General features: G+C 37.0%; 1 protein-coding gene across 1 annotated transcript in view; it reads right to left on the bottom strand.

The window, feature by feature from the left end:
* Positions 1–7,752, bottom strand: part of LOC106525524 (serine/threonine kinase 32A) — a gene marked incomplete in the record, with an annotated part of 20,345 nt that extends 12,593 nt beyond the window's left edge. Inside the window, 4 exon segments of the mRNA XM_014019797.1 lie at positions 548–664; positions 2,786–2,889; positions 3,377–3,466; positions 7,505–7,752. Coding sequence (XP_013875251.1) covers positions 548–664; positions 2,786–2,889; positions 3,377–3,466; positions 7,505–7,565 — 372 coding nt within the window.
* Between the last annotated feature and the right edge of the window lie 4,928 nt (positions 7,753–12,680).

Here is a 12,680-nt window from a genome sequence, read left to right as displayed (position 1 = left end):
CACACACACACACACACACACACACACACACACACACACACACACACACAGCTTAGAATACCAACGAGCTCAGAGAAGTCTGAGCACGATGCAATGCAACAGTTTGACTGCAGTGCATTTCTGGCACAAAAACAAAATGTGAAAATAACAGTAGACTCTATCTTTAAGTAGGCTGGTAACTTTAGACACATTGTTGACATTTAAAAACACATTACAATGCTTTTTGTTTAAGTTGATTGTAATAAGACGTGCTCCATACAGAGAGTGAACGTGTGTGTTTGGAGAATCTTCAGAGAAGTTATGGTTCTGCTGGATTTGTAAGTTAAATTTGCAGTAAAATGCAAATGTTTGGGCAAACCTGATTAAAAAAGTATGTCAAGATAGTGTGCCAGTATTTATTATACATAACAAAGCCTTAAACTTATCAAACTGTTAATTTTTTAAAAATCAATGGGCTGTTTACACTCAGAAATGATAGTTTCACCGTTGACTTTAGTTATGTGTAAATGTTTTGCATTGCCATTTATAAAGAAAAAAAAAACTTCACCTTTCTGAGAAGAGACTTCATTTCCAATGACCAGGCTGCTGGATAAGTGGGATGAACCTTGTGGAACATCTGCAGAATCTCATTAGATGGTGTATTAGATCTCATCACATATGGTCTCTGAAAAAACAAGTAGGGAACAACTTTTATTGAAATTGTGCGCCAACTGGAGAATTTACTTTTTTGTTCAATTWTTTATTTTAAATCGCATTTCAAGGTTTGTCCCACACTTGGTCCTTTCTATTTTTTTTTTCTTGCTCTTCGGTTTCTCCTTGTTCTCACCTTCTGTGGACCTATTTTCTGCACTGATGGAGACAAATGGCAGGAACGAGGACACGGGGAATAAGGGAGTCTTATTAGAACAAACTCTCAGTTGCAAAGCTATCTGGGTGTCTTTGGACTGAACAAAGTGATCTTTTGTGAAAATGCAAACAAAATGCACACACCACAGATGTAACACATGTAAGGCTTTAAACAGTTTATCCAACTCAGGTGTCTTGTTATAACCAGATGTATAAAGGTTTTACAGTCTATTTTGATCCCGTGTCTGGACCCAAAACCAGAGTGAATGAATCAAAGCAACATTCTGGGTATGCTTTTGATGAGGGAATGACAGTATAACATACACAGCCCGTGAGGGGACATGGGGAGATTTTTTTCTTTTGTGTTACCACGCAATAGTATTGCGTTACCTCGCAATACTTTTGCTCTACCTCACAATACCTTTTGCGTTCCCTCGCAAAAGTAGTTTATCACTGTTGTGCCTGTCAATTTATTAACAAACTCACATGTTCACCATTAGCGCATTAGCCTACTGCTTTAATTCGGCTTCAGAATGAATATATCACACAGCCACGCATGGAAGTATGTCATGTGCCGATATTTTAACACAGTGCAGCCACACAACATCAATGTCAATTTCACGAACTTGTGGCGACACWTYCTGYTTTGGTAACCAGATATTTCAAAATAAAAGTCTGATTTAATTCAGTTCATATACAAAACAATCTTTTGTGTGGAAACGCAAAACAATTTTGCGAGGTAACGCAATACTATTGCGTGGGAACGCAACAGAAAAAAATCTCCCCATGTTCCCTCGCGGGCTCCGTAATAACATGATATGAAGCTAAAAATATATATATATATATTACACAACCCCCCACCACCATCCCCTGCCTTTTAAGCATTATACGGTTAATATGAAAACAAAAAAGTTTGAAAAGTGCTGGAATATGGTTATTATAAAGCCAGTTCCTTTCAGCACATACAGAAGGAAAGGCTTTTAACGCCCCAAATCTGAAATTCGCTTCGTGAACTGTGTTAAAATTTGAGAGCCAGAGAAATATGTGGAGAAAACCCACAAGAGACCATAGAAAGAAGTGATAATGAAAAGTCTGAGAAAAGGTGAGGGAAGCTTTCCCAGAGCAGTTAGAGAGGAAAAGAAACTTCCAAAAAAAAGGAGCCAAACAAAGCTGTTACTTTTAGTGAAAATATGAACCCCTCCAGAATAAACTTAGAAACCTTTGAAAACTAAAGTGACACAAAACACTTTGCAGGATCAGGCAGAGGACGAAAATGACAAGAAATTTGAAGAGAAGTAATGRAAGGTTTTGGGTTGGAATAAAGTAGATGGCAGACTCAATAAAATTCATTGAGCAGGAAGTCGCAGGTCACACCAAGGACAGAATGCAAAGAGATTGACCAGAACCTTTGCATATATGAGGGGTGTGAGAAGGCTCCATTAAAATGTAAATAAAYGATCTTAGGACTAGTTAGGCCAGTTTCAAATGTCAGTCACAGTTAGAATCGGGGAGGAGATTYTGCCACAGGAGTTTGACTCAATCACACACGGACTTTATAATACTCTCTAATAGATAAGGGAAACTCAGGCGCAACCTTTTGCACCGTGTTTATTTCCATGACATCAGAATTAAACCCCTCCAGATGGGGCCCGCATGAAGTAAATACGTAATAACTTACAGCTTAATTCCAATTATGTGCTTCTTGAAATTATTTTGATTAAATTTCCTTATTCTCCTGCAGGTTTGTCTCACCCCTGTGACTAAATGCATAAACAATATACGTTATTTCCAGCACACAGCTTATAATAATAAAAAAAAAAATCTATTAAAATTTTACTCTCTCTTTGTTTTGGAAAAAGCAAGGACTTGCTGTGTGGCTGATTTCCTCCCGGCAGGACATTTCTAATACTCAAATGTGATGCAGTTAACTATTTGTTACCTGGCCTCTTAGTAGCTCATAGGCCGTGATGCCCAGTGACCACCAGTCCACAGAGAAGGAGTAGCCGGGGTGGGATCCTTCAAATGTCTGAAACAACTCAGGAGCTGATGAACAGAACATATAGCACAACATAAATATCACACAATGAYGCCATATAGTCATAAACCCCTCTTTCAAACTGGAATGAACTGCACTGGAAGCACCTCATTTGGATTTAAAAAGACAGCATCAAAACAAGTTGATCTGAGACACACCTTAGAAATTAGRTGAAATGGGGGCTTGTGGAGTTACAATACGGAGGAATTTAGACCAAAGCATTGCAGTTCCAGTTTACATAGAGCCCAATGWTTTAAACGTGAAAAAGAAGGATWTAAGTTATGTCTCCTTAATAACTTGCAATACATTTAATTGGTCTGAATGAATAAAGCACTTATTTTACCAGTTTTATAAATGCTGATTAATGTTTTACGAGGTGTCTACAAATTCATTACTAACCTATTATATAAATTTTAAAATTTCAGTATGTGAATTGGGCCACATCTTTTCAGTTTTTCCTTGGAAGGCAATGCTTGAATTTTTCCTACATCTTACCCATGTACGGTTTGGTGCCAGCGATGGATGTTGCCTTCAGGTCCTCCTTTACAATAGCGGCAATGTTGAAGTCTGTCAGGTGGACGTGCCCTGTAGGTGAAAGAGATTATGTTATCACACTTCATACCTTCACAAAGCCTTGTTTTAATGCACATTTCAAGTGTTCATTTGAATGCATCAATAAGTATTAATGTCAACGTGTTTTCCTTGGGGAATTGAATCAGATCAAAGCTTACACGTTTCTGTTTCCTGTTTTGTCAGCAGCTTACARGAGTGTTGGATTGGCAAAAAAGTGGATCAAAGAATTTTTTGTCTACAAAACAGTGAAGTGAAAATGAAATAGGTCTTTATTGATTAGTGTTTGATACTGTGATGTAGTTAAGCAACATCACTAGTTTTCAAAGTCATGCCATTGACCCGTGTCTCAACATGCTGCCAGATGGCCCAGAGTCTTTGCCATGCTCACTGACCACACACACTAATAAGCTAAATGTGGCCTATATGTGTGTGTGTGTGTGTGTGTTCCATAGTGACTCATAGAGCATGAGTGTATATGCTATAATGCTTGCATGACTGAGTTCTCTAACTCTACAAATACATAAACAGTGAGATCACAGCAAAATTGTTGACTTAAATAATGAAGAGCTGTCAGAAGTAATCATCTCACAAAAGAAAACATCATTCTCCTTTCACTTTTTAAAACTTTTTCTTGTCCTTTTATGCTTCCTTCCCTAATTTTCTGTCTGAACACATTAACAACAAGCCATAGCGAACTGGAACATTGGAAAGCAGGGAAACAAACAAAAAAGTCCTGTAATGACTGTTTGCAAGAAGATTCGATTAAAACTCGCATTTGACTAAAGACCTTAAGGAAATTTTGTAACTCCTGGAATGTAGTGTTCAGTGAAGGATGGATAAATTTGATCTTAACGAAAGGATAATTGAAAGAAAACTTCCTGGATTCATTTAGATAAAAATAGATAGTGCAGGCATTCATGCTTATGTGTATGAAAAAGGAAAACAAATTAAACTGACTTTTCTTGATGATCACATCATCCACAACCTCACATGCCAAAGTTTGAAACAAAGCTCTCACGCAATCTGTCAGAGTTCAAATGTTGGGGATGTTGGCTACTTCCACACCCAATTTTAGTTCAATATCTGTAAGRTTTATGAAACACTAAACACACTTCTTCATGGCAACAGAACTCATGATGAAGGTGTCTTTCTGTGAGACAAAACATTCAGCCTCACCGTAAAACCTAAAGAGGAGTTACCATTGAAGAAGACGTCAAACTTTAAATCCTTTTTTTTTTCACATTTAAATTATTCAGTTGGGGTCTATATAAAGTGGAACTGCAATGYTTTGGTCTGAATTCTTCCTTACTGTAACTCCACAAGCCCCTTTATTCACCCATTTTCTGATGTGTGTCTCTGATAAACTCATTTTGAGATTGTCTCTTTAGATTCAAACAAGGCGCCTCACACCCCGCCCCACTCCGGCTTCTGGACAGATCCATTCCAGTTTGATAGAGAGGTTTATGACTATATAGCAGTACAGAAATGTTTTAATTACTAATTACTTAAAATATGTCAACAATGAAAGACTTGTCTGTCCAGCCTTACGTGTTGGACCAGAGTCTGACCAAAGGCCAGAGGAGAATGAAGACCACTAAATTGTAGTTGGTAAGTCCAGTACTTATTTGGCAGTTCCATCACAAATACTGCAACATAATAATTCAGAAAACACCATGAAAACAGAGAAAACTGAACAGGTAAAAAAAATGACAAATTGAATATAAAGTTGTCTATGCAGCACCGGGAGAGACTAAATTCAAATTTTCTGAACACCTAGACTCCAAGGAAAYGACAAAATATATTTAATGAMTAAAAAAGTGGATGTTGCATGATATGTACCCTTTTAAACCAGCCTGGTTTCACTTGAGGAATAGAAGGAGTTTAAAAGGAGTGAGTGTAGTGYATTTATGGACAAACACTTGATCTTTGTTGGTGTTTGGGGATGGAAATAAAATAAGACCTGCAGTTTCCATCACAATATTCTTGTGTCCTAGGAAACGTGCGTATAAGCTCACAGCGGATATCCTAACAGCACTTCTGAACGCAGCACTGACTCCTTGGGCTATGTTGTTTAATAAAGCAACCCCACTTGTGGATGAGTAAATTGTTTTTCGTTATATAAAGTGGCTCCCAGGGGAATAAAAAGACCAAAGGTTCATATAGCTTTCAGCTTTCACACGTGCAGAAGCAAACAGCTCACTTCCTCCCTCTGATTCCTGCTGTAATTCAGAGTTCATTGAAAAGTCAAACCAGTATAAAGATGAGAAATGTGTTCACTGAGCTTCCAAGGACACACAGACCATAGGTGAGCATCTTTTGTCTTGTAGAAATCTGATTGTTTGACAAATCTGCTTTACTGTCTTTTTAATTCCCCCTAATCTGTTTTTCTCTATCTTTCTCTCTGTCATTTTGTCTGTTCCTTTTTTCCTTCTTTGACAAATCWTTTTAAAAATGTTTGCTCATCACTTTTCTTGTTTTTGTGGCTCCCCCTGTTTGAGTGACTCTATCTCCCTTGCAGCTTGCTTTATTTGACAGCAGGCCTTTTATCTGACATATCCCCTAAGCTCCATGAGCAGATGTCCAGTGTCCTCAAAAAAATCTCAGGACATATTTGAGTGTGTGCTTTTGGWTGTGTGTGCATACTTAAGAAGTCTATACAGGGTCAAATGTCCCAATTTTGGATRCCAAGCTCAGATTTTATATATGATAAAAACAGATGCACAACACACTCATGTTTCAGTGTGCTCAAATTATATCAAAACAATTTTTCTAATTGTCATATACCCTAGTGCTGCCGGTGCAGTATGGACCTCACAGCAGAATCACTGGGTTGTTCAGTCGTGTTACCTGGGGACGTTTGCAGCAAATCTTCAAGTTTGTGAAGCAAAAACCTTGACTTTTGGCTTSCTTCTAACAATTCTGCAGCTGTTGCATTGATTTGAGATTTGGAATATTCACAGGCTCAGTCAAGACATTAGGCTCTGTCTTTATCCTGCCCAGAAAAATCCAGTGGTGATTTTAATGCYGTGGACGCGCTATGACTAAAAAGTGCAGTAGCTGTTGTATGCTCCCACTTTTGTTTCAAAACACGCCGACTGTAACCTTGAAAAGTCAAATTGTTTCAAAAGATTGGTTCTCTGCCTTTAGTTCAATTTTTAAGCTTTATCATCCTGCTGTCATCATTAGCCTTTGCCTAAAAAGCTTGGCTTTAGCACATCCACATCTGCAGTTCTGTTATAAAATCATATTACTGTGGATATTGTAAGGTGTCCGTGCTTTTGGCCAGTACACAATGAATCTGCATTCTGCGCTGCCTCTGTTTGCTTAGGGCTTGTCAATGGTGAGTCAGTGAGTCATAAGATGAAATGTCTTTTTATCCCTCTTCATTTACATACTGATGAAAGATTTTACAGTCTATAACAATGCTGCCTTGATTTACAAATGCTCTCTTTCCCTCCTCAAAACCATCRCCCCCCACCTCGTCCCGCCACATACACTCACATTTTCTCTTATTCCTTACCATGTGTGTATTTTATTTTGTGAAATCATGACAAAAGACCTATGATAAGAGCTACTCGTTGATTCAGAGTGAAATTTTCACTTTCAGCAGAGGACTCGTGATGAATATCACCTGTCCTCCATGTTTCCATTACATCACAGAGTCTCATTAGAATCTATAGTTCAAAAAGAAAAAAACAGTCTGACTCACAGCTTCAACCACCTCTGACAGTTTGAAGGGGAAGTAAAAAAAAATTGTGTGGATGCCTCTGTGATATTTTTTTCTCCAAATAATTGATGACATGAGATATTTCTTCTTTGTACTGTAAAGCGACCTGTCTCTGAGCACTTCAACAACTTTGATCTGAGTAAAAGCGATTCCAGACGTTGGAGCTTTGAAGAAATCTTACATCAGAAACGTTTAAGTGTTTTGTTTGTTTGATTTTTGAATGTTTAGTCAAAGAAAGTAAATGAAACTTTACACTTTTGTTTCTAAAAACGCACATACAGTAACCTTTTAAAATCTGAAATACAATTCAAAAGAAATCTTACCATGCTCATCCAGTAGTATGTTGTCAGGCTTGATGTCTCTGAAGTAGAAAACAGAGTGCATTKCGATCAGTAACTGTGAACACGTTTATTTGTAGTTAAAGCAGGATTCTTTGCTGATGCARATGATAAATAGTACAGTTAACTGTTTTAGGCAGTAATTAACAAAAACCTTGACTCACACATTTTATTGCCCATAAAGCTTTGGTTTGAATCAWGCTTCCTGCGTTTCAGCTGTGATGTGTTCATTATCAAAGATGGTGCTTTAAATGTTCATTTACTTTCTCTATTTTGATTGGAAATCTATTTGGTAACATGGATTTGGCTACTTGCTTTGAATAAGTTACAAAGTTGAAAGCCTTAAAGCAGGGATCATGACTAAAAATCAATTTTGCAAATCACCAAACTGTGATTGTTTTTAAAAGGTTAATAAGAAGTTAGTGTTAAATTATTTCCATTGACTGAATAGAAAACAAAAGAGGAAATACTGTATAATACATCAGATCAAAACTTTACTGTGTTTGTACAAGCCAGGTGTGTGAGGAAATAAATATCTGACCAATTTAGGGCAGAAATAGAAACAGCAGGCTACTTTGTGGAAGCTAAGAAACTTGAGAAGAGGAACAGGTGCTGACTGAGACTCTTAACCAAAGTCACAGTCTCTGCTGGAACTATTCATCACAGAGGAGCTGAAAGCAGATTAAAAGAGAGGAAATGAATTTTTAACTATTTCAGAGTGACACTGACTGTTGCCATGTCATATGAAGCCAGTGTCGCCGAAGACAATCATTAGCTTCAGAGAAGCATCCATGACCCTTTGATGTCCTTCTTTGTAAAGCACTTTTGTTCTCTTTTTCTATTTCCACTGATCATTATCTGCCTTTGACAAAGTCATCAGCTYCCATGGTTTATTACCATGACATAGTCAGGGACATTTACAGTWTTTCCATGCATCACATGTGCTTACACACTTTTTTTATTCTGACTTTTTCACCTTATAGCTGCTTACAAACAGGATACAACCACATATACTTAAATTTGTAATCTTTTGGTAAATACCATCCTCTCTAAACACAGTAATTATAAATACTTTTGTGTTCATAAATCTTCAATTTATTTTTTATATGTTGTTCTGGTTCTGCTTTTTTAACTTCTTAATCCAAATATTAGCGTCCTTCAGCTTTGCTGATTTTAGCTTTTTTTTCTGCTGTTTATCTATCATTCTGACTTATTCTGTTTCTCTGCTAATCTCAACTTTTTGTGCTTCTTTCATCTGTTTTCTACTATTTTAATCTTTTTAAGCTTCTTTCAGCTGATTTGGGGTGTTTTTTGTGTTTTTAGCTACTTTTTAGCAAATTTTATTTTTTTACCAAAATTCTCTGTTTTGTGATCATTTCAGTTTTTTTACTCCTTAAATCTGCGAACATACTCTTTTGGTTTCTTTGTGCTAATTTCAGCAATTTTAGCTGCTTATTTTAGCTATGTTTAACCAAGCATCAGCTATTCAGCCCAGATCTTTGAGCCATTAGTTATGGTGTTTTTCATTACACATCTAAAATAAAACAAATCAATATTCTGTTCCTGGTGTCTCTCTGTCCTCTTGTCTTTGTGATAAACCTTGAAAACTACGTCCTTTGAACTGATGAAACAATAATCAATATTCACAGCATTTTTCAGTGTTCTTACATTACTCAGGATGGGAATGGCATTCTTAATCAGTTTCTGTTGTGCCCTGATTTGTAATTTTGCACATTAGGTTCTGTTGATGAACACTTTTTGTGTTGGATTAGAACTTTACAGCACACATTTTCTGGTAAAATAAATTGAACAAGTGAAATGCAGGTCTCTGGTGTACACATTTTAACAGTGCGAGTGAGTCCTTCCTCTAATTAAATATACTGCCCTGTAGGAATGTGGCAGTATTTAGCATTTCAAAGGCAGCAGAAACCTGCGTGAGTACATTTGTTTCTGTGCAGACAAGAACAACCTGTAGCACAGAACTTTGGGTGGAATGGCTGATCGGCCAGTACAGGTGCTGGCGAGTTTGAGAAAGGTCAGCTGTGTAACCCTTAATTAGCTGACATTTCCCTCAAAGGATGGCACTAAGGAAAAGGGGAGGAAGAAGTGCCACTGCTAAAAAAGCAAGCAGCATAGGTGAAAAAAAGGAGCCTTGCTCACTATAAAAGTCATGCCGTCATTGTGAAGCTAAAGGACTCAGAGGGGTTCAAACACCTGGCTGAAGAAATACAGCAAAACAAAAAATCTCATTGGCAAGTGGTTCATTGTATAAATCAGTCTGCCAAGCACCAAGAAAGGATGATTATGATTAACAGATTTATTCTAAAAATCCATATTAGTGACTCGCACATGTTTTAGCTTTACCAGAATCCCTTCACTTGATCAAAAAATAACCTGATGAGCATTTTTGGGAGAAAATAGCATAAAAATGAACTAAACCATACTTTGGCACCTAAGCTAAAATGTGTGAATTTGGTTTAAATTAAAAGTTGGGCTATTCAACTATCAGGGTTGGCATTGCCCAATTATGGTTATGTGAAACAATGTTTCTTTTACCTTTATTTTTTTTGTTCCATTAAATTATGAATTTATATTTTAATAATTAAAAACCTATTATTATATTAGATTAGGTAAAAGAAAAAAAATATATATATAGGGAGGTGGGGCTGGCTGTGGAACTGAAGTCACCCTTGGGTTAGATGTGGCCTGCGTGCCACCAGTAGAATAGCCATGGTTTAGTATAAGTTGAATATATATTTACATTTAGCTAAGATTGAAATAGGCATCTCCCTAATGTGCTGCTATCCTGCATGTTCTACTTGCTTTCCTACACCAACACACCTGGCTCAGTGATTGAATTACCTCTTCAGGTTCTGCAGAAGCCTTTTCATTGCACATTTATTCAAATCAAACGTTAGAGTAGAGCAACTTTTAAAACATGCAGTATAGTGGCCTTTGAGTATTGGACACCCCAGTATTATTTGATACATTTTCCATCAGGAATCAGTCTGACACACTGATTTCAGCTGTAAACCAGGACAAAAAGAAGCAACCAGCTGCTTGTCTCAACTACCACTTTTTCATGTTCGCTGAGTTAATGGTGGGGCAGCATCTATTGATGCTGAAAAACAGATGGTTCAGTGTCAGCACTGGTCACAGCAGGGCTACGTGAAGAAAGGAGTGTCTGATGAGGTGAAACCTTCACCATCTGCAAACGTTTAAAGCTGTGAATAAGATTATTTCACGGGTAACACAACACTAAGCCACATGAGATCAAAATGTTGCACTCATTTAAAGTATTGCTCAGATTTAAAAGAAGTTCAACTAAAAAAGAAGTTAGCGACATTGCTAGCTATATTTGGTCAACGCTATAGCACAATAAATAAATTGAAGTACTTTTTATTGCACATTCTGGTGTCTTCTTTATTTTAATACGTTTGTTTAATCTGAAAGTACAAATACAAGTTTTTGATCAAGGTCAGAACAAATATTCTATTTTAAAACAATCCAATCTGAAATGTAAGGACTTTTTGCCCAAGGACAAGAGCTCATACTGTAAATGAAAGATGTGTGAGGGACAAAAAAATCAACGCTGTGGTTGTGTGAGTACACACTGATCATAAATGTCCATGGAGGTGGCGGTGGTGGAGGGGGGGGTCAGTCCTTCTCACCTTCATGGCAGACATTTGAAACTTGGTGCCTGAGTGGAAGAGCAATTAAACTAGAGAGCTATGCATGGTATTTATATGGCGTGATTCAGAATAAATAAATTCCTGCAATTAGCAGGAAAGCCAATAAGGTACTTTGGAAAAAAACAGTAAAGCAGGGACAGAGTTTTAACAATAAAGTTAAAGGCAAAGATAAGGCTACTATACATTTAACCGAGGAAGTATGACGACAGAGACAAGATGAACAATGGCAGTAAAAGTTTGTGAGTCTTGTCAGAATGGGATGTAGGGCTAGGATGGCTCAGGGCAAGCTGATCTCCTTGGCTATTCTTTCGGATGACTGGACCTACAAGCTATTAGTAGGATCTAATGACCTCATTACAGCCTGCTATCACAGGCAGAGGGGTAATTGAACCCTGTACCTGAACATATGATGCTGAGCTGATACTGGAGCTGGCCAACTCACCTGAGAACTGAAGCCTTTACACACATGCATACAAACCACAAAGCTGCACATTCAGATTCTGGGGCAGGATTGTTTATTCTCCTGAAATCAAATGCTGTATTTTGCTGTTGACACTAAACTTGAACATTGGAGCAGTAGGGACATAGTTCTAACAGTATAGTTTTTTTAATTTTATTCTTGTGCCAAGTTATTGTTCTTTTGTTGTTTTGAGTGTTTTGTGTTTCTACTTAAAAAATGAAAAGAATGTTCTTCGGGCATAAAATGTTTTTCGAAACTGTTTATTTTTCCCTGTGTTTACCAGTTGCTTTGTTTTTATAAACAGTTTATTAACGTTCTGAGTTCAAATTAATTGATTTTGATACCAAATGCTGTTAGTGCTCAGCAAAATACCAAAAGATTGAAAATGTGAACCAATAATCAGTTATGAAAGACGTATGTCAATAGTTATAGTAACAACATATTTTAGCCTGAAGTGACAGATTTGTTGTTCTGTGCATCACAGTGTATTTTCTAGGAATATGCAGCCTGCATAAACATGCAGGCTGCATATTCCTTTAGTTGAATTTTTTATTTATTTAAATGCATTCAAAAAGGTGAAAGAGGTTGATTACAAGCAGCTTAATCTCAGACTCTCTGTTTTAATTGCTCCTCTCCACTCTTGAATGAAAATGCAGAGTTATTTGAGTTTGTGCCTCACCCTTTTCTGGCAGAGGCTCCAGAAAGCCCACTTTTAAGCTGACACTCTTAAAACAAGCAGTGTGCACGATGTTGATACAAGGCCTTCTAAAAAAATTAGCATATTGTGATAAAGTTCATTATTTTCTGTAATGTACTGATAAACATTAAACTTTCATATATTTTAGATTCATTGCACACCAACTGAAGTAGTTCAAGCCTTTTGTTGTTGTAATATTGATGATTTTGGCAAAAAAAGTAAAGAAAAATCAAAAATCCCTATCTAAAAAAATTAACATATTTCATCCGACCAATAAAAGAAAAGTGTTTTTNGTTTCAGCTCGGATACAGC

The sequence above is a fragment of the Austrofundulus limnaeus genome, unplaced genomic scaffold, assembly GCF_001266775.1.
Source record: "Austrofundulus limnaeus strain Quisiro unplaced genomic scaffold, Austrofundulus_limnaeus-1.0 Scaffold231, whole genome shotgun sequence".
In the NCBI taxonomy this organism is placed as follows: Eukaryota; Metazoa; Chordata; class Actinopteri; order Cyprinodontiformes; family Rivulidae; genus Austrofundulus; species Austrofundulus limnaeus.
Note: the sequence above shows the minus strand (reverse complement) of the source record. Positions and strands in the feature narration are given on the sequence as shown.